General features: G+C 34.3%; 1 protein-coding gene across 1 annotated transcript in view; it reads right to left on the reverse strand.

Moving 5' to 3' along the window:
- CFAP47 (cilia and flagella associated protein 47) overlaps positions 1-27,177 on the reverse strand; it is a 963,244-nt gene that overhangs the window by 111,226 nt on the left and 824,841 nt on the right. Inside the window, exon 62 of the mRNA XM_069063838.1 lies at positions 25,224-25,379. Within this exon, the coding sequence (XP_068919939.1) occupies positions 25,224-25,379 (156 nt within the window). The remainder of the gene's footprint in view (positions 1-25,223; positions 25,380-27,177) is intronic.

The raw sequence follows: 27,177 nt of genomic DNA on the forward strand, positions 1-27,177 counted from the left end.
CTCACCTCTTAATTTGACCTTTTAAGTATCATCCCTTCCTATGAATTTGGTTCCATGCCCTCTATCTATGTATACCTGTAAACATATACACACACATTCACATATGTATTCATATGCCCGTATGCCCTCCGATATAGACGTGTGTGTGTGTATATATATATATATGTATATATATATATATGTATATATATGCCTTTAAACTATTTTCATACTGAGAAAAGTTTCATCACTTACAATTATCATTTTTCCATGTACTAATGTTAATAGTTCAACTTTGATAAGTAGTTTATGATTTCTTTCCCTGTTTACCTTCTCAAGCTTCTCTTGCTTCTTGTATCTGAATGTCAAATTTTCTATTAAGCTCTGGTTTTTTCATTAGGAATACTTGAAAGTCCTCTATTCCACTGAATTACCATATTTTCCCCTGAAACATGATACTCAGTTTTGCTAGGTACCTGAATCTTTTTTTTTTAATCCCAGCTCCTTGAACATCTGGAATATCATATTCCAAGCCCTTTGATCCCTCAGTGTAGAAGCTGCCAGATCCTGTGTTATCCTGAGTGTGTTCCCAAAATATTCAAATATTTTCTTCCTGGCTGCTCATAATATTTTCTCCTTGATCTGGGTATCCTGGAATCTGGGTATAATATTCCTAGGAGCTTTCTTTTTGGTATCTTTTTCAGGAGGTTATCAGTGGATTCTTTCAAACTCTATTTTGCCTTCTGGTTCTAAAAACATCAGGGCAATTTTCCTTGAGAATTTCTTGGAGGATGATGTCTAGGTTCTTTCTTTGATCATGGCTTTCAGGTAGTGCAATAAATTTTAAATTCTCTCTTCTGAATCTGTTTTCCAGGTCAGTGGTTTTTCCAATGAGATATTTCACATTGCTTTATAGTCTTTCATTTGTTTGGATCTGTTTAACATCATCTTGATTTCTCATAAAGTCATCCCTTTGCTCCATTCTAAATCTGAGGGAATGATTCTCCTCATTGAGCTTTTGAGCTTCTTTTTCCATCTGGCAAATTCAGCTTTTTCAGGCATTCTTCTCCTCATTGCATTTTTGAGCCTCTTTTGCCATTTGAGTTAGTCTATTTTTTAAGGTATTATTTTCCTCAGTCAGGCTGTTGACTCTCATTTCATAATTTTGTTGCATTATTCTCATTTCTCTTCCCAATTTTTCCTCCACTTCTCTTATCTGCTTCTTAAGGTCCTCTATGACTTGTAACCAGTTCATATTTTCCTTTGAAGCTTTTGGTGCCAGAGTTCTGACTTCACCATCTTCCTCTTGTTCCTTGCTTTGCTCCTTTTTGTCCCCAAAATAGTAGTCTAATGTTGGAATCTTCTGTCTGCTTTGCTTCCTTTGCCTGGTCATGTTGCCCCTCAGTCTCTTGACCCCTGGGCTTTTTGCTACAATAGCACTCTGCCACCAGACAGGGGAGCTTCTTCTGAAACACTGGGGTTTTCTCAGCTGCCAGATGTATTAGTTGGGTGCCCTGTCTGAAGCCTCCACATGCTCTGGAATGCTGCTCACAAACTCCAGGACCTCCACCCTCAAATGCAATCTAGATCCAGGCAGCTTAAAGCAAGAGCAAATACCCCTCAGACTGATCACGTGGTCCCCCTACACTCTGCAGGCCAAGACCTGAAGCTGCAGCACAGCACCAGCTGAGTCAAGGCATTTCAGCAGATTCTTTCCCTGGGGGCAAAAGCTGAAGCTCTCCCAACTACTGTTCCCAAAGTCCACACTACATTGACCTCTCGTTTTGTCTTTTGCATCTATGTGTTGATAAATCTGGAAATGGCCATAGCTGCTGGTGATCTGGAGTCCCTCCAGCCAGCAAATGGTTAGGCCCTCCTGTGGCTAAAACCTGTGGCTCATGCGGGCCTGGACTCGGCTCCTAAAGAGCTGTGCTGGCCGATTCCTGCCAGCCTGCCATGCTGTCCTCAGCAGGAGGTTACATTCTCTGTTTCATTTTGTGGGTTATGCAGCTCCAAAGTTTGTTTAGAGTCCCCTTTTACATGGATTGGGGAAGGTGGAAGCTGAAGCTGCATGGAGGTCCTGTTTCTATGCTGCCATCTTGACTCCACCCTGGCCCCATTCCTTTACAAAGGCTATCTTTGACATTCCTAGAATGCAAATTCTTCTCAGTGTCACTTCATAGAATCCTAAACTTCCTTCAAGACTTACCTCATCTGCTATCTTTTACTGAAAGACTTAGGAAACATTCTTACTTGTTAGTATTCTCCACATTCTCATATTTCCATGCTTATATTTAGCACTTTACATGTTATATCCCTCCCCACATCCCATTAAATATAAACTTCATGAGGGCAGGGTCTGGTTTTAGTTTTATTTTTAATTTTTTTTATATCCTTTATTAACCAGCATGATAGGCAGTTAATAAATAATCATTTAATTGAATAAATTTGATTTGCCTACTAGTACCGGTATGGTCTCTCTTATGTGTGTATCCAATATTAATTCATAAACCTATGAAATTATAGGCAATTTCAGAGCAAAGTAAGAATGTAATGATGAGCACTGAGACCCTTCTCTGCTCGATAAACCCACTGGGAGAAGAAAACATTGCCTGCAATAGTGGAACCATCAGAAATTGAAAGCCTTTCTTAAAGCCTTTTCAAATAGTACATAATATTAAGTTGAAATGAAACCCTGTAAGTTGCAAATAGTGACAACATTTTGTTGTTAAATATAAGTTTTCTTTAAGGGAGTGTCTCAGGTTGAAAATGAATCAGGGAAAGAAGAACTGCATAGCTTTGAAAATAATATTTAGTATTTATTACATAGATTTTCTTGAAATGGAAATTTATTGTTTTATATTAAATCCTCTCCTATGTTCAGCCATATCTATCTATACATCTATTTATCTATCTATGTATCTATCTATTTCTTTTCTCATTTTGTATTTGTTTAAAACAAAAACAAATTTATAAGAAAAAGGAAAAAGAAAAGAAATCAGCAATAGAAAAAAAAATTCTGTAATAGTGTTGTGTAACAGGACAAGATCCATTTGAAGGGAAATCTAACTCAGTAGTTACCCTGGGGACTACAAAATTCATCTCTGGCCCATCCTCATTGGCTTTATGCTTATTACAAAATTTCCCTCAAAGGGTTTCTTCTGTTGAAAATCATAGATATATTTCCCTTTTGGATATCGTAAAATTCTGCAGGGTAAAATAATTTCTTTAGTTGGCAATAAGGATGTAATCAAGTTCTCTAGAAAACTGCTGAATCTTTCAGAGAACTTCTATACTTTAAATGGGATAGGTTAAATGTATTCTTTAATATCCTTTTCCTTTTATAGGTCTCAGCTTTCAAATACTGAGAATTCATTCTTTGATTATCTCTTCTCCAAATTTAAGTGATCAATTTATCACTTCACCCAACTTCCCACCTTTTTTTTTTTACTTGTATGAAGAGGAATTTGAATTGCGGCAGAATCCTGGTTTTATTTCACAGTGGATCTATTATCATTCATCTTACGGGGCTTCTCAAGATTTAATTGAGTACCAGGTGTAGGCTTGGATTTTTCTCCACTGACACTCATTCCAGCTGGTTGGTGTCCATGTTTCAGACAGTTAAAATCATCTCTCCTGAATCAAAATTGCCAGAGGGTTCACTCCCCCACTGAGTCTCTACATTTAACTGCAGGTGCAGAATCTTGGCATAATATATATAGGTCAGTAACAATTTGGAAGTTTCTAGTAGTGAGAGGCACTAAAAAGATTTTTCTTTCAAAAAAACTTCAAAAACAAAGACAATTTTACAATTTCTTCTCATAGTTATTTTTAGACAGTCATTCTTTTATAACTCAGATCTTAAATATCACATAGTGAATCTTCATGAATATTTGGTATAAGTATCCTGAGTTATACTGGTGGATAGAACACTTGGTGTGGAAATCTAAACTGACTATTGATACTGAATTCCTCAGTAACCTCCTGCATGATTGAGGGAAAATTAGTTACTGCCTTTTTTCTAAATTTTATTATCTATAAAATTTAGTTGACTCTCCTTGATCTTTGCCTAAATCATCAGATTAATTACAAGGAAAATATAATAGGTATAATAATACCTACTTTATCACAGCCAAGCTCTGAAAATGAGAGGACTCTAGTTTTAAGACAACCTCTTAGCATTAATGATTTAAAGTATTTATGATCTGATGTGGTAAGTATTTAAAAGTGATATATTTTTCCCTTCTAACTATTCTTGCATGTGGCAGAAGGGGATGGAGATTTGGGGCCTCATGGAGAAAGAGCTGTATTTGTAGCTTTCAAGTTATACTTTTAAATATATTTGCTTAGTGACCCTGGAAAAGTCATTTAACTAGTGACAGGAAACCTTATAAGATAGAAGCTATTAGCCTAGAGTCTATGATATTTTTTATATCTTGATAACAATTTTGTATATTTTTCCCATATAATCCTATATTTCTAACTGTATGCTTTAAAAATATTCTGAGAAGTCCAGTCTTCACCAAACTGTATTAGGGATCCATGACACAATAAAGATTAGTTAAAAATCCTTGCTCTAAAATTCTATGTGGCAGTGAAGATAGCTACATACTTTGGAAGAGTGAGTTTCCTCATCTGAGAATTTACTCTATCAATTAAATCATCCCAGGTCTAGGCCCTATGCCCTACAAGCACATGGACAGGCAAGCCTAGACAAGAGTCACACAAACTTACCACTCCTCCTGATAGTGGGAACTTGAGAATCAGCACAAGCAGCATTGGGCTGAACCCAGAAAACTGATACACAATAGACTCTAAAGGGTACTTATTGTTCAGTGCATGGTCCTTTTGGGATCAAGTTAACAAGAGGATCTTAGAAAATTTCCATAACCTATTCAATTATACTATTTGCTTTATACCTTCTATAAAACCTTTTTTTCCTTGCATATTCACAGGACCTCTTTATGGATAGCATTCTCTGGGATGGATATATATACACACACGCACGCACACACATATATGTTCATATATTCATATTCATATATATCTATATATATAGGCTCTTTGCTTCTAGAACATCCTTCATTTGGAGAGCCTTCCTTAGAGATAACATAAAAGTGCTCATAAACACACTAATAAATAGATGGACAGATATATCTGAACTCGATTGAGAAAATCTTAAAGTCAGAATTGGATAGAAAGCAAAATAATGAAAATTTTATCAAATGTGTACATTGAAAAATAGTAAATGTGTCAGAAGAGTGATAAAAGAGAAAGGCATATAAACTTGAATTTAAACAATTGTTTCTTGCTAAAAATTAGGAACAAACAAGTGCTTTCTTCCTCTTTTTTTTTTCTTTAAAGCAATTGGGGTTAAGTAAGTTGCTTAAGGTTACACAGCAATGGTTGTGGTGCTAAGTATCTGAGCCCGGATTCAATTCCCAGGTCATTCCGACACTGGGGCCAGTGTTCTTACTCGCTGTGCTACGTGGCTGCCCCCAAGTGCTTTCTTTGTAAAAACAATAATTGATCATCATGTTGTTGTATTCCTAGTGATACAGTCCACATAAATATTCCTCTTTTTCACTTGACAATATCCTGCACCATGATTTTCCTCATTAGTTGGCAATATTTTGATTTAAGTTTTAGTCTAGCTGATATGGGTTAATTTACAAAATGCCATCCTCCAAGAGCCCTCACAATTATAAAATCACATATCATTAAAAACTCTCTTGTTTAGATCTTCCAACATATTTAATACCTTTATTTTTAAAATGATTTCATAATTTCAAGGCAAAATACCATTTCTCAAAGTGTATAGTAATGCCAATTCTTGTGGCTATCTCTAATGGTCTAAAAACAGTAGATACAGTCATCATCCATCTTTAAAGTTAGAAAGTGTTAAAATAACTAGATTTTTAAAAATTGATTCAAATCCTCTAATCACCTGGTGAAAAGACATCGTGTCTTCAGGTCAGGGTACCCCATTTCCAAATGCCCTTTCCATGGAGCCATTCAATATTTAATCAAATCCTTAAGCTGTCAGTCATGTTTAATTTTGTGTTTTTACTGCCTCACAAAGAAAATGATAGGATACCTGATCCAAATCCAGTGATGTTAATAAATTGACAATTAACAAACTGGAATTTAAGATTAGCTAAAAAGTAGAATTATTAAAGTTGATAAAATGTAATTGACCAGGAAAATAATTTATAAGTTCATAGATTGAGCTGAAAAAAATATCTTAGAAGATATCTGACCTAATCATTTTACAGAAGAGGAAACTGAGACCCAGAAAGGGTTAGGTATTTTACCTATATTTATGCAAGTGGTAAAATTTATGATACAAGCCAAGTCTGGTCAGTATTCTCGATGTGGATTTCCTTGGTCATCTAGCCTACCAGAGTTTGGGGGTTGTATTCCTAAAGAAAAAATAAAGTTAGAGAAGCTGCAGTAGATACTGGCACTAAGGGTTAGCTATAGGCCTCAAATTTACATAATATGGTCGCACTGAACTGGTCTAGGCCAAAACCATGTTTTCAGCACAGGAAACCAGAGTACCATTTATCAGTAATTTTTGTAGCTGGGATTCTTCTTCAGTTTTGGTTTGGAGTAGATGGTCCCTGAAATCTCTTCCAACTGTGAAATTCTATTCTTCTGGGAGAAGAGAAAGCTTTGAAAGGAAAAGTAGTGGTAAGATATATATTTTCACATACTTGAAGCACTGTAATTTGGAAGAGAGATTAAACTTGTTTCAGTTGGCCCCAGACAGCAAAACTAAAAATGGGTTCGGAGTGACATGTTGATTTAATATAAACAAAAACTTCTTAGTAAATGAAGCTACCCTAAAGTGAAATATACTGTTTTTATGAGTCAGGAAGCACTAAAAATCTTTAAGCAAAATGCAGTTGGCCACTTGTCAGAAAATATTAGAAAGTTTCAGGCACAGATTACATTAGATGGACTCTGAGATCCTTTACAAGTCTGAAAGCCTACTCATCAATATATTAATAATTAAGCAAAGGAAAGGCATGATAAATGTGTGTATATGTTAACTTACAAATTCATTTCTTGATAAAATTATAAAAAAGTAAAATTCATCAAAATGAATGAAACATAATTACAGCTATTAAAATATATTATTTCTGCATGTGTTCACATAAATCAGGGAAGAATTCTTAGCAAAATAAAGGACAAGATGATCACACACACAAAATTTACATGAAATTAGAAAACATTTGTATAAGGAAAATCAATGCAATTATAAAAAGTAAAATCAGACAGTTTGATATTCAAGATATATAGGGAACATTCATAAATACATAACACCAAGAATAATTCACCAGTGGATAAATAAGTAATCAAAAGGATATAAACAAATCTCAAAAAAATTATCCTGAATTTATATAAAAATTACTCTGAATCATTAATAATAAAACATGAATTCTGAAGTATCCTCTTATACCCTGAAAACTATCAGTGATAATGAAAGACAGGCTATACTACTGGTGGATCAGAAAATTGATCCAGTGATTCTGCAAAGAATTTGAATCAATAATTTCAATTTGAATCCACATGGATTCAAATTATTCAAAAATAATTTGAATCAATCTGGAACTATTCAAGTAAAATTACTAGATTCCATTGCTTGCCAAAGAAGCTCAAAGATATAAAAAGGTTCCAATGTATACCAAAATATTTGTAGCAATATTTTTAATAGCAAAGAACTGGAAACATCACATCAACTGGGAAAGATCTGAAAAAAATTTTGGTAGATGAATGTGATGGAATATGACTTCGTTCCAAGAAGCAACTGGTGTGAAGAACATAGAGAAATGTTGGAAGACATACGAATTAAATTTTAAAAAAGCAAAAAAAAAAACCCAAACTGGCAGGAAAATAATAAACACAATGCCTACAACTATGTGAATGAAAAGAATTACCAAAAAAAGTGAAAATAAATTCTATTCAATTATAATAATTTTGAAAGAATATGAGACTGTATCTCCCTCCTTTCTGCAAAGATGTATGGGGAGCACTATGTACACTTGTTGGTTTTGGTTGATATGTTGGTTAGTTTTTTTGAACCATTTTCTTTTTTTTTTCAATTTTATTTTTTGTGTAAATATTAAGTCCTTGGGTGGGTAAAAGGAGATATAATGAAAAATAAAACTATGCAAAAAGTACATATTTCAAATTGTGTAATAAAAACTATTTTCCCTTAACCTGCACAACTTAGGACTATCCATACCTAGTCATATAGAAGCCATATCAGTTATTTCTATTTTTAAATTGTTCTTTTCCAGATACTTGAATCAACGTGGCATATGTCTCAGTATAATCACTCTCTCTTCTTTTTTTTTCCATAAACAGTACACTTTTGTGCCCAAGAAGATATTGTCCAGCTGTTAAAGCCTATTTAATCTAATTGACCCTTAAGTAACCCTTGAATTTGTGCTTCTTTTATACAGGATGTTTAAGTTCAGGCAATGTAGAAAAATCCAGACCTAGTCGATCTCCTAACATCTTTATTATTACAGTTTTTTTTTTTCTTACCATTTCCTGATTTAGTCAAGGAATCAAAAAGAATTAAGCCCATATTACATGCCAAGAATTATACTAAATAGTAGAGATACAAAGAAGGGCAAAAGGCAATCCCTGCACTTAAGGAGTTCACAATCGAATTGGGGAGACAATAGGCAGAAAAAAAACATAGAAAAAGTGATGGACGGACTAAATAGGAAATAAATAACAGAGAAGTAGGAAATAATTCTAATGAAGGAAAAAATGGTAGCAGTGAGAGAGATTGGGAAAGGATTTCTGAAAAATTTGGGGTCTTAGTTGAGACTTAAAGGAAGCCAGTAGGCAGAGACGAGGAGGGAGAACAAAATAAATAACCGGAACCAAGAAACAGAACAGCAAGGAGGCCAATGTCATTGGCATTTCCCAAATGGCCAACCACTTAATTTATTGCTAAGCAAATCTTGCCTGCAAAAATAAAGTGGTATTTATTCCATGGCAATTCTTGGAGGTTATCGGGAGAACTCTTAACACTGACTGCTACCTGGAATCTAGAGGTACTTTTCATAGTCCGGCTTCCCATGTGGAAAGTTCAAGTTCTGGTTAAGGAGCTACACAAGCAGAGGACCAGTGTTTTGAAAGACATCAGTCTGAGCTATGAGATCAAATTCTGTCCCATCATTATGGATTAATTAAGCTCTTGAAAGACTGAAAGGATCTTTTGGTTAGGAAAAGTTTGAGGTTTCAGAATGTCATTCAAAGGTGAGTTTGGTAATTTGTCCAAAAAGATGTCTTACTTAGTCTAGTTTTCTCTCCATTCGCACAGCAGGGACTTTTCAAACCTCCATTCATGGGGCATGTCACAGAGAATTTTTCCAGCTTGGAAATAAAAATTGCCTTTGTCAGTCACATATCCTTCATTACAACAGGAAACAAGGCCTAGGATTAACTGACTACTAGACACACTTAGATTTTTAGCAACAGCTTTCTATAGTCAAAAATCTAATTTAGCAGGGGTTGGTCAACAAACTTTGTGATCATAGAATAGGGATTACTTTCTGTGTATCATAACTGGAAATCATGAAACTGTAGACTGAATTAGGAGGCAGATGAATGGTGAAGTGGATAGAGGTTGACACCTGTAATGTAATGCCATGGAAAGGCAACTTCCCAAGGTTCAAAATACCAGCATAGGTGCTCTCCATTTTATTCAGTGACAAACCAAGAACAGAGAAGATCAAAACATGACATCATTCAAAATACAGCATTTACTAAGTGTGATTAAATAATCTCCAAGCACTACCCCACCCCAGGACCTTCCAATCATTCAATCAGTTACAAAGTCCCTGTTCTAAATACTTTTCCACCCCTAGGCTGTACCTTCATTTAGTCCACCACAAAGTCCCTCTTCTCAAATGGAGATTAGTTTCCAATCTAAGTAAAGTACATTCATTTGCTCAACCATAGAACACAAAAAGGTCAAAAGTTCCCCACCCCTGGATCACAATTGAATCTACCCCAGAGTTACATCAAGTTTAAGCACAGCACTTAATACCCAAATGGAGGTCTTTTCTTCATCTTGACAAGAGGCAAGTTCTCAGCAATCTTAGTTCCTGGGGAGACAAGGCTTAGCAAGGCCACAAGATACATTGCCAGTCCCTTCATTAATTCATCCTCTGTCTGTAGGACAGTCCTAGAACCCCTGAAAATATTAGCAAAACCCTCTCCCAGGATTTCTGTAAACATGCAACAAGAAAATCCTTCTTCAGTGCTTCTGAACCAACAGAAAGGTTCCCGGACCCCTGCAACAACAGCACTGTCCTTCACCAGTGGACAGTATTCACTCTCTGTCTGCAGGACAGTCTCAGGGCTTCTTAGCCAACAGCCAGGTTCCAGGACTTCTTCAGCAGGACTGTCTTTCACCAGTGGACAAATCTGGCAAAACAACATCAAAATAGACAGACAAAGTACCAGCAAAACAGCCATGTCTCCTCAGTCCTTGGCCGCTCCGGGGGCAGGTCTCAAAAGTCCAGGGCGATTCAAGGTGGCCCCCAGCAACTCTCTTAGTCTCTCTCTCTGCCTCCATGATGTGCTGCTTCCAAAAAGTTCTTCTGCCTCTCTCTTGTCTCTCCAAATCTATGTCACCAGCTCCTCCCAGTTCAGGACTTTCTTTTCACATCAACAAGTCCATCCCACAGGTGGGATTAACAAGCTCTGGGTTTTAACACAATCAATTTGAAAAACTAAGCCAATACAGGGCAATCTTTGAATGCCATTACTATCACAACACCTAAAGTTTAAAAAGAAACCTGAGTTCAAATCCTGCCGCAGACACTTACTAGCTGTGTGACCCTAGGCAAGTCACCTAACCTCTGCCTGCCTCAGTCTCCACATCTGTAAAACTGGGACAATAATAGTTCCTATCTCCTTGATTTGTCTAGAAGATTAATCGAGATTATGAATGCAAATGCTTTGCAAACCTTAAAGCATGATATCAGTATTAGTTCATTATTATTATTACTATTAAATGCCCACAGGGAAACTAGGCGAGCCAGAGAGTAGCCCTACCATCTAGTCATGACCTGGTAATGAACCCTACATCCTTTCACTCAGAAAGTACGTGATGAAACCCCTGTCTGATGAAGAAAGATCAAATGAAATTTCAAAGTAAAATAAACCTAAATAACATAAACAGGATGTAAGTTATGGCTTGCTGATGCCTAAGATTTATATCCCAAGGAGCAAAGAGTTAAAAGGATTATAAGGAACAAGTGAACTTGGAATTTAGGCAGCAAGAAAAGAAGAGAGGAATAAAAGCAAGATGCAAGGACAACAGTTTAAGCAAAATAACATCCTAGGATGTGTGTGTGTGTGTGTGTGTGTGTTATCTAGGATATCTTTGAACTTTTCCAAATTGTTTGGCTTAGAGGTGTCCTAGATAAAAGAGGTAAAATGCACCAGATTCAGGGAAAATCTTCTGAATTCTGGAACTTGGAGGTTACTAAATGTTTATCTAATTCTAGATCAGGCATTCTTAACAATTGTTACATCATAGACCCCTTTTGTAATCTGGTAAAACCTAAAGACTGCTTCTCAGAATAATGTGCTGCTGTTGTTTTTTTTTTCTTTTTAATACATGTTGAAGAAGAAACTAATTATGTTGAATTAAAGATATATTTTTCCTATCCAAGTTCATGGACCCTTTGAAATCTATCCATAGACCAGAAAGGGGTCCATGGGCCCCTGGTTTGAGGACTACATATATATTTAAACCAAACCTTTAAAAAGGCTCCCAGGAAAAAATTTGAGATATTTAAAATCTTCAAAAAAGCTTCAAAATCAAATTTTAATACTTCCTTAATCACTGCCCCCCCCAAAAAAAGCAAAAACTAAACAAAGAAAACCAACCCTACGATAAGTCTCATTATTTAGAGGAAAGTATCCTTGACTGAGTATTTACATCCCAATGTCAGAAAATACTTCAAAACCTATTAATTCCTGCAGAGGACTAAAGGATATGAAGATTCTAAAGACTATATCCAATTAAACCCAGCATCCCTAGTCTTTGAACCTTTTAATACTTTTGTATTTGCTTGTCTTTCTGTACATGTATTAAATCTGCAAATTATTCCTATGGCCTCCTATGCCATGAACAGCACACCCAAAGAAGCAGTCCCCTTAATAATAGTCTTGGGAGGGGCAAAGGTTATGAAAATCACCGGAGATAAAATGAGGTGCAACCATCCTATCCCAAGAATCAGCAAGAGGGGCAATGCTTATTATGGTGCATACTCTCTAATTGACAGATGATTATAAAACATTAGTGTTGGATTTTCCCCAAACTAGTGATAGCCTTATAAAATTCCAATAATTAAGTCTTTGCTTTTTATAACCTAAATTTATATTACTATAATCACCTGATTTTCCACTTCCACTCCTCCTCCTGAATAAACTCACTTCTATGGTATTATAGTTCAAAGTCTCTCTCCCATGGATGAGCAGTAGAGTTTTGAAAAATCCCAAAATGTTTCTGTCTGATGGAGTAATAATTGGCTTGCACAAAAAGTGATTAGACCAAGATAAGTGGCTGGAAATAGGAAAATGCATCAATTTTCTTGTGCTTTTATGGACAGATTCACACACAAATTAATTTTAAGCAAAAGGCATTCAAGTAGTGAGAATTCCTTCACAAATACTCCTCTATCAAGCCTGCCTTTCTCAGTGGATGCCTCCTTAATATTCAATAGTATTTCAGAAACATTACTCTACACTGGGAGACAAAGACCCTGAATACTTCAATCTGCCTGCCAGACCATCACAGTAGATGCCAGCACAAATGGGAGTGAGATTTAAAAAGGAGGAGGAGGAGGAGGAAGAGGAGGAGAAGGAGAAGAAGCTGCTCTTGTTTCAAGAGCAACAATTCACACACACACACACACACACACACACACACATACACAAAGTCATGCAGGAAGATAAAACCCACAACTATATAGCTCTTACTCATAACATTATAGTTCTTTACCTACATGTTCAGGGATTCCCCCTTATCAAATCAAGGACTTAATGATGATTTAGTAATTTTCACAGATTTGTCCTTTCTGTGGAATCCCCAATAAATCTTTTTGTAGCATACACAGTTACTTCCAACTGTAAAGTCCTTGAGAAATCCCCAATATCAATAGTTTTATCTTTCTAGGTACCTAAATTAGTTGCTCTGACTCCAGCTTGCACCCTTGCAAAAGGTTAGTCTGAAAGTATTCATTCAGACTCTCATCATCCCTTTGGATGCCTTTTTAATGTTGGTGACAGTGTCTTATAAAGGATAATATGCTATGCCATTCTAGACATAAAGCAAAAAAGGTCAGAATTGTTCTCCTAGGGGAAATGTTGGATAGAGATCATTTGCAGATTGCTTTCCTTTCCATAAACAGGTCTCAATATAGCAGCAGAGATGTACAAAGAGCACAAAAGCCTCCAGCCACAAGGTCAAAGAGGAGGACAATTTCCTGGAGGGTAGGGAGGACAACATGAGTTCTGCTTAATGTTAAAAAAAGAATTTCTTTAATAGCTGGTCTTGTAAAATATGTGCTCCTTCAGTATGTCTGAAAAGAAAACCACAAATGGAGTCACCACGAGTCAGATATAACTTAAACGACTGAACTACAAGAGTATAGGGGTGGGCCCCAGTGAGGTATGAAATCACTGAAAACCTTTTTATTTCTACTCTGAGGGATCTTCCTTTTTGATTACAGTATGCTTTTATCTAGCCTAGAAAAGAGAGGCCCCATGAAAACACAATACTTGTCCAGTGTCTTCCAACAGCCAGATAAAATCCATCTCAAAAGTTGGATAAAGTTTCATAGAAAACAGGGCTTTATATCTTGGGAAATGTGAGGTCTTCATTTAACAAAAAGTATGGGGGGAGGAGCCAAGATGGCAGAGTAAAGGCAGGAAGTTGTCAGAGCTGTCCTCTAAAATCCTCCACATACTTTTTAAAAATGACTCTAATCAATTTCTAGAGCAGCCGAACCCACAAAAAGACAAGATTGAAACAAATTTCCAGTCAAAGACAATCTGGAATGTTGACAGGAAAGGTCTGTTGCACCAGGCTAAGAGAGGAGCATGGTCTAGAAGAGGCCATGCCAGTGTAGGCCACTCCAACACAGACCTGGCCCCAGTAAACACAGGGCAGACCACAGGGGCCTAAATCATGGGCCACAGTGGTGGATTCCACACTTTTCAGTCCACAGATGACAAAGACAACTTAGAAGATCAGCAGGAAATGTCTTTCAGTCCTGGGTGAGAGATGAGTGCAGTCTAGCACTAGGGCCAGCACTACTCTGGTCACAGTAAATCAGGAGCAGGCCTTTAGGGTAACTGAATCAGCCACAGCAGCAATGGCAATGGCAGCACGGAGGCAGTGGTGGCTGCTTCTGGAGCTCTCAGTCCTCAGAAGATATAGAAATCAAACAACTGCTCTGAAGGAGATTACAGTAGTCTTTTTGCTAGCACTGAGGCAATACACTGTTGCTTTTCTCATACTTGAATCTGGGTCACAGTCTTGGATGGCAGTGCCGGGGCAAGAAGGAGCACTAGCACACTAGATCTTGGGGGAGCAGTGGAGAGGGGCCCCTCCTCACAGTTCCAGAGCAGAAATGTTTCCTTGTGGTCACTTGCAGACCAGAGCACAGGCCAAGAGATGAGTAAACACCTCATCTTAAATCATACTACCCTGGTAGAACTGAAAAATTACAGGTGCCTACAAGTATCTCGGAAAACAACTGCATAAAACCCCTGAAGCTTGAGACAGTATGCCCTCTATACTTAAAGCAGAGCCCTACCTTAATAAAGACTTAAAAAGTCAAGTAATAGCCTGGGAAAATGAGCAAAAAATGGAAAAAAAATAGACTATGAAACTTACATTGGTGACAAGAAGAATCAAAACACACACTCAGGAGATAACAAAGTCAAGGCTCCTAAATTCAAAGCTTCACAGAAAAAAATACGAATTGGTTTCAGGACATGGAAGAACTCAAAAAGGATTTTGAAAATCATGTAGAAGAAGTATGGGAAAAATTGGGAAGAGAAATGAAAGTGATGCAAGAAAATCATGAAAAATGATTCAGTGGGTTGGCCAAGGAGACCCAAAGATACTGAAGAAAATAATACCTTAAAAAACAGACTAGGCGAAATGGCAAAAGACGTCCAAAAAGTCAATAAGGAAAAGAATGCCTGAAAAAACAGAACTGACCAAATGGAAACGGAGATCCAAAAGATCAGTGAAGAACATAATTTGTTAAAAATTTGAATGGAGTAAATGGAAGCTAATGACTCTATTAGAAGTAAAGAAATTATAAATCAAAAGCATAAGAATGAAAAAATAGAAAACAATGTGAAATATCTCAATGGAAAAAAATGACCTGCAAAATAGATTCAGGAGAGATAATTTAAAAAATATTGGATTATCTAAAGGCCATGACAAAAAAGAAAAAGAGCATAAACATTATCTTTCAAGAAAATGTCAAACGATATTCTAAAACCACAGAGTAAAATAAAATTTGTAAGAGTCAAGCAATCATCTCCTAAAAGAGATATCAAAATGAAAACTTCAAGATATATTACAGTCAAATTTCAGAGTGCCCAAGTCAAGGATAAAATATTGCAAGTAGCCAGAAAGAAATGATTCAAGTACTATGGAACTACAATCAGGATAACATAAGATTTAGCAGCTTCTGCATTAAAGGAGTGGAGGGCGTGGTACATTATATACCTGGAGGCAAAGGACTTAGGATTACCACTAAAAATCATCTACCCAGGAAAATTGAGTATAATCCATGAGGGGGAAAATGGATTTTCAATGAGATAGAGGAATTTTTTGCATTATTGGGAAAAAATCAGGGCAAAATATAAAAATGACTTTCAAATAAATGATTCAAGTATGAAAAGGTAAAGAGGAAAGAGAAATCATAAGGAACTTACTAAAGTTAAACTGTTTACATTCCTACATGGAAATATGATATTGATAACTCATAAGACCTCTCTCATTATTACGGCAATTAGAAGAATATATGGACAGAGACCACAGGTGTGAGTTGAATATGAAGGGATGATATCTATGAAATAAAAGTAAGGGGTGAAAGAGGAATGTACTGTGAGGAAGAGAAAGGGAGAAGTAGAATGGGGTAAATTATCTCACATAAACAAGTTTTATACTGCAGTGGAAGAGGGGAAAGATGAAGGGGAGTGAGTGAATCTTACTCTTATCAGAATTGGCTCAAAAAGGGAATAACATAAACACCCAATTGGGTATAGATATCTATCTTACCCTACAGGAAAGTGCGGGGGGGGGGAGGGGGAGGGGAGGGGATAAGAGAAGGCGGGTGATAGAAGTGAGGGCAGATTGAGGGAGGGGTTAATCGGAAGCAAAATACTTTTGAGGATAGATAGACTGAAAGGATAGAGAAAATAGAATAAATGAGGTGATAGGATGGAGGGAAATATAGTTAGTCTTTCACAGCATGACTATTATGGAATTGTTTTTGCATGACTATACATGTATAACATATATCAAATTGCTTACCTTTTCAATGTAGGGTCAGGGGGGGAGGAAGGGAGAGAATATGGAACTCAAGTTTCAAAAATGAATTTTAAAATGGTTTTTACATGTAACTGCAGAAAATAAAATGCTAAATACTTTTTTAAATATTGTGAAAGTTTTATTTTAATATAATTAGTTTCCTTTATCATCTTTATAAGGACAGAGGGAAAATTAGGAAAAAATGAGAAGGATATAAGAAAATGATGAAAAGATCAACATTGTGGTAAAGGAAATATACACACACACATACACACACAAATACAGGAAAAAAAGACCTTAAAAATAGAAGTGGCCTAATGATAAAAGAGGTACAAAAATCCATTGAAAAGAACTCCTTAAAAAGTAGAAAAGGGGATACAAAAACTTACTAAAGAAAATATTTATTTAAAAATTATAATTGAGCAAGAGGAAACTAATGACTCCATGTGATATCAAGAAACAGTAAAAGTAAATCAAAAGACAAAGTAAAAGAAGAAATTGTGAGACACCTAATTGTAAAAACAACTGATGTAGAGAATAGATCAAGAGATGATTTAAGAATTATTAGGCTACCTGAAAGCCATGATCAAGGAAAGAGCCTAGAAGTCATCTTTTAAGAAATTTTCAAGGAAAACTGTTACATCAATCTGAATCTACCAATCACATCCTAAAAGAGATCTCAAAATGAAAACATCCAGTAATATTATAGTCAAATTCCCGAGTTCCATGATCAAGAGAAAATATTGCAAGCAGCTAGAAAGTAACAATTAAATACTGTAGAGACACAGTCAGGACAATACAAGATTTGTAGTTTGTACATTAAAGAATCAGATGGTTTGGAAGTTTATATTCAAGAGCGCAAAAGAGCTAGTATTACAACCAATCATCACCTACCCAGCAAAACTGAATGCAAACCCCTCATAGAGAAACAAAGAATTTCTGAGCATTTCTGACAAAAAGGCCAGAGCTGAATAGAAAATTTGACTTTCAAATTAAAGCCTCAAAAGAATCATAAAAATGTAAACAAGAAAAATAAATCATTAAATAAGGTCAAACCATTTACATTCCTACAGGGGAAGGTGATCCTTGTAACTCCTAAGACCTTTATCATTATTAAAGCAATTAGAAGGAGTATACATGGATAGAAGGTATTTGTGTTAGTTGACTTATATCAATAAAATAAAGAGCAGATCCATGAATTGAGAATAAAAAAGACAAAAAAATCCTAGAAATAAAACAAATTAAACCCCTGTTAAACATCAAATTGGACACCCCAAAAAAACAAAGGAGAGACTAATAAAATTTCAAGTAATAAATAAGACTAGGAACTGCTTTTATGAAAAAAATGAATTATGGGTTAATTTATTTAAAAAAGGAAGAAAGAAGAAAATAAAATTACTAGTATCAAAAATGAAAAAGTTAAATTCCCCAACGAAGAAGTTGAAATCAAAACTATTATTAGGTGCTATTTTGACATTATATAAATCTAACACTCTAAGTGAAATGAATAAGTATCCATAAAATATAAATTCTCCAGATTAACAGAAGAGGAAATAATAATGAAATAACCCTATCATAGAAAAAGAAATTGAACAAGCCACCAATGAGCTGCCTAAGAAAAAAACCCTGGGAGCCGATAGATTTACAAACAAATTCCATAAAATATATAAAGAACAATTGTTTTCAATACCATATAAAATATTTGGAAAAACAAACAAAGGAAATGTACCAAATTCTTTTACAACACACAAAAAAAATGATACTGATTCCTAGATCAGGAAGAACAAAAACAGAGAACATTAATTATAGACCAAATTCCCAAATCATTATAGATGCAAAAAAAATTAAGAAAATGTAAGTAATGAAATTACAACAATATGTCACAAAGAACATTTACTATAAGCAGGTAGGATTTCTATCAGGAATGCAGTGCTTGTTAAATATTAGAAAAACTATGGTTATAATTGACCATATCTATAACTGAGATTATGATATGAGATTAAAATCATGATTATCTGAATAGATGCAAAAAGTTTTTGACAAAAAACCTCACTCCTTTTAAAAACAATACAAAACACAACAATAAATAGTGCTTCCTTAAAATAATCAGTAGTATTTATCTGAAATCATCTGCAAGCATTATTTGTAATAAAGATAAAATAGGAGCCATTCCAATAACATCAATTGTGAGGCAGATTATCACCAATATTATTCTGTATTGTACTAGTAATACTAACTATAGCAATAAGACAAGAAAAAGAAATGGAAAGAATTAGAATAGGCAAGGAAGAACCAAAGCTATCACTTTTTATAGATGATATGGTGATGTACTTCAAGAACTCTTGAAAACACTAAAAAAAAAACTATTTGAAATAATTAACAACTTTAGCCAAGTTGCAGCCTATAAAATAAACCCAAATAAATCATCATCATTATATTACCAACAAATTCCAACAAAAAAAGAAGTGGAAAAAGAAATTCCATTTAAAATAACGGTAGATAAAATAAAATACTTGGGAGTCCACCTGACAGGACAAACCTGGAAACTGTATGAAGACAATTATAAAACACTTTTCACACAAATAAAATTAGATCTAAAGAACTGGGAAAATATTAATGGCTTATGGGTTGGCTGAATAAATATAATGAATGATAATTTCACCTTAGTTAATTAATTTATTCAATGACATATTAATCTAACTACCAAAAATATTTTATAGAACTAAGTAAAAATATAATAACACAATTCATCTGGAGGAACAAAAGTTCCAGAATATCACAGTAATTAATGAAAAAAACATATGAAGGAAGGTGGTCTAACAGTACCAGATCCTAAACTGTATTTCAAAGCAGTAATCATCAAAACAATTTGGTACTGACTAAGAAATAAAGTGGTGGATCAGTGGAATAGATTAGGTATACAACACTCAAAAGTAAATGACCATAGTAATATAAAATTTGATAAACCCAAAGATCCAAATTTTTGGGATAAGAACTCAGCATTTAATAAGAATTGCTGGGAAAACTGAAGAAAAATTTGACATAAATTAAATGTAGATCAACATTTCACATTGTATACCAAAGAAAAAGTCAATTTTGATACATGATTTAGACATAAAAAAGCAATACCATAAATAAATTAGGAGAGAATGGTATAGTTTGCCTTTCAGATCTATAAATAAGGGAAGACTTTATGACCAAACAAGAGATCGAGAACATTACAAATTAAAACAATTCTGAGATACCTCCTCATTCTTGTCTGATTGGATAATTTGACAGTAAAGGAAAATGGAAAATGTTGGAGGGGATGTTGAATAACTCAGACATTAACCCACTATTATTTGAATTGTGAACTGATTCATCCATTCTGAAGAGCAATTTGTAATTATGTTTGAAGCGTCATAAACCTGTGCATTCTCTTTTACCCAGAAATACCATTATATTTGGTCTATATCCCAAAGACAGATAGGTAAACAGATAAAGAAATATAGATACATACATATATAGATAGATATAAAATTGAAGGACCACCACATACAAAAATATTTATAGCAGCTATTTTTGTGGTGGCAAAGAAGTTGAAATTGAGGGGATGCCCCAAAGTTGGTGAACAAATGAATAAGTTATAGCATATGTTGTAATAGTAGAAACTGTACTATAAAAAATGACCAAAAACTAGAATTGAAGTAAAGTGAATCATTTAACCATTCTCAACAATGCGATGATCCAAGAAAATTTGAAGGATTTTGATGAAAAATGCTATCCACCTCCAGAGAAAGAATTGATGAAGTTTCAATTTAGGTAAAAGCATACTTTTTAAAACTTTCTTTTTCATTTTTGTCAGTATTGTCTTTCACAACAATAGGAAAAGATGTTTTGCATAACTGCATGTATATAATGTACATCAAACTATGTGCCTTCTCAAGGAGGAAGGAAGGGAAGGAGGAAGAGAATTTAGAACTTGAAATTTTAAAAATATATGCATTTTAAAATTATTTGACAAAAATAAAAAAATTTTCAAATAAAAAAGAAATAAATTATATTTTTTTAAAAAGAGAAGAATAAAACCTTGAATCAAAGTAGGGCAAAGGAAGAAATTGGCTACTAGATAAGAAATTTATATTTCATTAATTGATTTCTTCTATTTAGGAATATAAGGAGAAAAAAATACAAAAGGACAGGATGCAGTGAAGTGCACACAAGTTATAGCCCTGAAAATGAATTAGATGAACTTGCCCATTGAAGAGGAGGCTATATGCCAAGTACAGGCAACAGCCTGTGCAAAGACAAAGAGGCAGGAGATTAAATGTGTGCAAAGAAGAGCAATTTGTCTAGAACATAAAGTATACGAAAAGGAGTAATTTGTAATCAACCTTGAAAAATTGAATTTGGATTGAAAAAGTTTTAAAATACTCAGTGGAATAGTTTGAATTTTCTCTTAAGGTAATAATAGGGAACTGTTAAAAATTTCTGAGCAAGATGATGACATGATCTGACTTTGACAGATGGAGGATAGATTGTAAAGAAAGCTTGAAACAGGAAGGAAGATTAGTTAGGAGGTCGTGATATAGTATAAGCTAGAGGTGATAAGGGCCTGAATTGGGGCAATTGTGCTATTAGTGGAGAGAAGGTACCAGTATGAAAAAGGAAGAATGAAGACTCAGCAATTGATTTGACAGGTTAACGAAGAGATAAGCATTGAGGATATATTAAGGATATGATAGGATATGAACCCAGGTAATTGGAAGGATACTGATACCTTTGACAGAAAGGGGAGATTTAGGAGGGAGAATAGATTTTAGAAGAAAGATTAATTCTATCTTTTAACACATTGAGTTTAAGAAGTCTCTGGCACACCTAAGTAGAATTGTCCAGCAGGCAGTGGAACAGAGATGAGGGGCATATATGTGGATCTGAGAGTTATCTGCATAGAGTTGACAATTGAATCTGTGAGTGATGATGATGAGGGTACCATATATAGAAATAAAGCACAATAATAATTATGTGATTATGCATATAGATAACAAGAGATAATGTATGTGAATTTCAAACCTTAAAACATTATATATAAATCAGTTAGAGGAAGATGAGGAAAATTATGTAGATGATGTCACCATTTTTCAGGCACTTAGACTTATAGTCTCAAAGCAATTATTGACTCATCTCTATCTCACCTTGAACATCTACTTAACACCATATATCCAATTAGTCGCCAATTCCTATTGATTCTACCACTGCAATACCTCTTGCATCAATCCCCCTCTCTATAATCTTAATAAACCCAACCTGGTTCAAGCCCTCACCTCTCACAGGGTCACACTCTCAGAGTTGCAAGAGACATCAGAGACCATGGAATCCAACACAAAGAAGCAGGATGGTAAGAGAAGAGTACTAAATTTAATGGTACAATACTAGAATTCAATTACTTGCTTTGCTATTTATTATGTCTATGACCTAGAGAAAGTCATTTAGTCACACTGGACCTCGGTTTGAACATCGATAAAATAAGAAATTTGGACTTGATGATTTCTAAGTTTCGATATAGTTCTAGATTTGCCTTACCATGATTCATGAACATATCTGGATAGAAAATCCCTGACAGTAATAACTTAACATTCATTGTCTCCCCATTACATAAGTAAAAAATAAATTATTAATTTGTCTCTTCTAGTCCCTTCTAGTCCCCATCCAGCTTATCTCTTACTTTTTTGAGCTTTATCTCTTACTTTCCTTTTTAACATGCATTTTCAATCCAATCTAGACCTCACTTCCCTGTTCTTCATTTGTTTTTCCCCTTTCTACTGTGGCTCTCACTCCTCCCAGTACCTGGAATTTTCTTCCCCCATCTCCATCAGTTAAAAGTTTACTTTTCCCTTTATGCCCCAAACCTGATGCTGCCTCTCCTATAAAGTCATCTATTAATTCTCCCATTGAAATGTATACCTTCCTGCCCAAATATTTTATAGTACTTTGTTTCAATCTATTTTTTTGCAATTGTCTCTCATGATCTATTCTTGGCAGTTAGTTATATAACCTCTCCACAACATTCCAGGGCCCATTAAACTTTAAGCTACATATGATCAAGATCTGTTATGGATCTCCTTATAATTAGTGTACAAAGAATATATGACATACTTGCTGTCGGTGAGCCATTTCAATTGTTTCCTACACTTCATGACCTCATTTGCTTTTTATTTTGTTTGGTGAAGGTGGGCAAAGATATTGGAGTGGTTTGCCATTTCATTCTCCAGCTCATTTAACAGATGAGGGAAACTAAAACAAACAGCATTAAGTTACTTGCCCAGGGTCACTCAGCTAGAAAATGTTTGAGGTCAGATTTGAACTCAGGTTCTCCTAACTCTAGGGCAGGTGCTCTGTCCACTGCCCCACTACACATAGCAGCTAATTATTTTTTTTAATCACTTGGCATAATGGAAAGAGAACTACTAAATATAAACATTCAGTTCTTTTGAGTATTCATGATCTGAGAGATAACTGATACAGAGTATAAGCATAAAATAATTAAACTCATACCATTATAAGCAATAAAGAAATATACAACATAATTATGTGATTTAAAGTCAATAGCCAAATGCATTTTAGATGAGGAAAAATGAAAGCAAATGAATAACCAGAAGAGCCTCAAGGGAAAAGGATCTATAAGAAATCTAAATTCAGACAGTTAAGGAGAAGAAAGCACTTTTCAAGGGAGTCTTCCATGATCCCTTTTGAAAAAAGAATCATTGATTAAAATAATCAAACCACAAGAAGACCTTGTGCTCTTGATTGGCTTTTAGAAATATCAACTTCATTCATGGGTCTACTCTTCAAGGTATGGGTGGCTATGTAGGCTCTCTAGAACCTCCCGAAGTAAGACTATTTAAATTTTTACTTCAAGAAAAATACCATACCTGGGAATTAAATCAAAAGAACCTCTAAGCAGTAAAACTATAGCATAAATACAAACCTATGAAAATAGGAGAGGGGATATGATAATCATTGCAATAAGCATATGTTTTCTGGTCAAAGTATGAAAAATAAAATTATAGCTATATAAATTTGCCCTTCATAAAATAGAGCTATGGTCTTCATCCAGCAAGATATCATGGTTAAATATTATGACCAGTAATATTTTCTGGGTGGGGGGGAGGGAGTTGGCCAGGAGATAACCTAAAAATTATAATTTAAAAACTTTTGAATTTAGTTTTTACCACCAAAGAAACCCCTAAATCCTAAGGAACAACTTCAAGTATTCCAATAACAACTTTCTTTATTCAGCTTCTGAAAACAATCATGCATATCAACAACTGAAATAAACTATAACAAAATCCAACAAAATACATACAGGGGAAAATTATCAGAAAGGAAAACAGAAGTAAATAAAATGTCCTTCCTAAATTCGATTAATGGTATTTATACATTTTTCCTCCCTCTTAAAAATGTAAATAGTTTAAAGATTACATTTCATACATATTTTATTTTATAAACAAAAACATTTTGAGAATTTATTATATTAATGCCTAAGCATAAAATTGAACTCATAGATTTAAATTAAACTCATTAAAATAATTAACATATCTCTTTGACTCCTTTTTAAAAAAAAAACTTCTTACTGAGGACTTTATACATAGTCAATGAATCGTCACTATAGAAAGTAAAGGGGAAAAAATGGTAGAAGAGTTTACCTGGCATTTTCTTAATATTTCACATTTTTTTGTTTATATTACTTCTGTTATCATATATTATACAAAAATACCAAGTAGTTTGATTTCCTAACAGATACCAAATTCACCCAGAAGTAATGGTATTACATTACTGATAACTTGAAAGTTTTAGAAACACAAATGATTCTAGTACCTTTTGTCTCAAAGCATTTCATTAATGTTCCCCATGCCAGAAAAGAGAAGATTTTGCAAATCAGTACATTGCAATCCATACAGAAGTGAGGATTGATAAACATGAAATATCATTCCTAAATATAAAATGAGCCCTTACATAAGTAATTTGCAACTCTCTCCAAATATTGTGCCTTTCAAAATGATTTAAGTATGCTATTCATTTCAATGAAATATATAATATATATGACACATTATTTATATTTACAAATGACACATGGATAATATTTGAAATTATTTATGTTGCCCAAAAATAGTGATATTTTTATATAGTAATTCTCATGGAGGATGGACTTGAAGAAGTCTTATAAAATCACATGTTAGTTTTCAGAAATATTAAAAGAGATATTCAGTGTTAGTTTAAAAATAGGGACACTACACAAAGTTACAGTCACAGTCTTCAGTAAACATGACACAAGGAAATATAGAGTCGAAAGCACAGGTGGAGGAAGGAAAGAATATAGCTGCCACAATTTTTACCTCTCCTTTCCCTGCAGCTATGAACTACTTTTTTAAGATGATGCATTAATAAATATTACTAATAAAGATGTCCTTAATAACATTTTATCTTCCATCACTTACAAAAAACTATTAACATAAAAAGTATAAGCACTTTTAGGAATTCAGGTGAGGCATAATTCATCCACGAAATGAAAGGGGAAAAAATGTAAAACTTTAAACAATTGAGAAGCCTAGAGAAGTTATTTTTGTCTTACGTTAGAAAACTGTTGTCTGAAAAGCAATCTTACCATTATTTACTGGTTCTTGCTTCTGATCATCTTCCACAACTGTCTTTTTGGGAATCACCACTAATTCTCGTTGTTCTGATGGTTCAAAAACCACACCAGTTAGAAGTACTTGTATTGTCTCTTCCACTCGATCCCTGGCTCGACTGCTTATACTAGCTAGAAACAATAAGAATGTATTCTATTATTTCCATTCATGATTATTCTCTGATGACTTGGGATCCTTATGACATGAAAGGATGAAAATTATTTTTTCTGTTTCTAACTAATTATTGCCTTTAGTGAAAAGGCATAAGAATTTATGTTATGTTCAAACACAGAAACTACAGCAAAGGAAGAAAAAGTTTCCAGAATTCAGGGGGGGGGGAAATTCTTCAAGATAATAATCAGAAAATGCAACTCTAGAAAATATAGAATAGTCTGTGGAATAAATTGCAAGAATTGAAGTTGGGATAACTATTCAAAGTCTCTTCTAACACTGGATTATTAAGAATAAATGACTTCCATTTAAAATTTTTATCAACTACTATATATATGTGTGTGTGTGTGTGTGTGTGTGTGTGTGTGTGTGTGTGTGGAGTCATTACAACAATCTCTTTGTAATTAAATAGCAATTCTGGGGAAAAATAGAATAAAAGTAGGGACCGAAAACATTAAAAAAAATGCTTAGAATAAAAGTAAATTTTCTTCAGAGTAGGATTTATTGAAAATTGATCACATAAAATTGCTGATAGAGTTTTATATTACATACATCTTTTATCATGTTATTTCTTCAACTACTAATCTAAATTTGTCACTTAAGATATTTTAATTTATTCTACTTTAACAATTATAAAAATAACTAATTTGTTTCAAATGTTGTGAAAACTAAAAAAATGTGATAAGTAAAATGTAATCTGAACATATATTTACATTTACTAACAAATGATTCTTATTTAAATAAGGAATATCAAGGCACTTAATCTGTATCATTAGATAAATGGCATTTAATGCTTTTGATTGTTACATAATGATCCTATATTGAAAAATCAAACATAAGTTTAGGGTACTGGAATGAGTGAAAGCCAGCAGCTCCATTTTTTGAACAAAGTGATGCAAACAAGGAGCATGAAAATCTTTTTTTGTTTTTTGGGGTTTTTGTCGTCGTCGTTGTTGTTGTTTTGGGTTTTTTTTTGTTTTTGTTTTGTTTTTGCTTTTCCCTTTGACTCCTCTTTCCTCTGGAACCAAATCTATGGGAACTTACATGAATGGGAATCATATTTCAATTTTTACTGACATTTTAATGTTACACTTATAACTAGTTTGATGTACATAGAAATATCTTTTTTTTTCAACACCCAGCATAATTAATTGTAGTTAGCATATTTGAATTAATGAATAGATGGATAAATGGGTGGATTGGAAACTATTTCTTCCAAATTTTACATTTTATGTTTTCTATGAACATAAAGCTGTATTCATTATCAACATTACTGACAAAGTACCCTTCTGAATGCATATGCATGACCAATCAATCAATAACTCAGCAAAAATTTTAAAGCACTTACTATGTACCAGTCATTGTTCTAAATGATATAAAGATAAAAAGAAAATGATCTTTTCTCACATAGCTTGTATTCTATTGGAGGGAACAACATCACACATACTTATGTGAATAAAAGGGGGCTAAATTAATAGAAGCTAATTTGTAGTGGGGAATCACTAGCTGATTAACAATAAAGGCCATATGTAAGAAACAGTGCTTGAATTGAGCTTTGAAAATAGAGACTCATGGGGGCGTCTTGGTGGCGCAGCGAATAGAGAACTGGCCCTGGAGTCAGGAGGGCCTGAGTTCAAATGTGGCCTCAGAAACTTAACACACACACACACACACACACACAAAACTAGCCATGTGACCTTGGGTAAGTCATGAAACAAAGAAAGGAAGGAAGAAAGAAAGAAAGAAAGAAAGAAAGAA

The sequence above is a fragment of the Petaurus breviceps genome, unplaced genomic scaffold (genome assembly GCF_028583685.1).
Source record: "Petaurus breviceps papuanus isolate PSGF00001 unplaced genomic scaffold, PetGlider_PUasm1.0 90603, whole genome shotgun sequence".
NCBI lineage: Eukaryota > Metazoa > Chordata > Mammalia > Diprotodontia > Petauridae > Petaurus > Petaurus breviceps.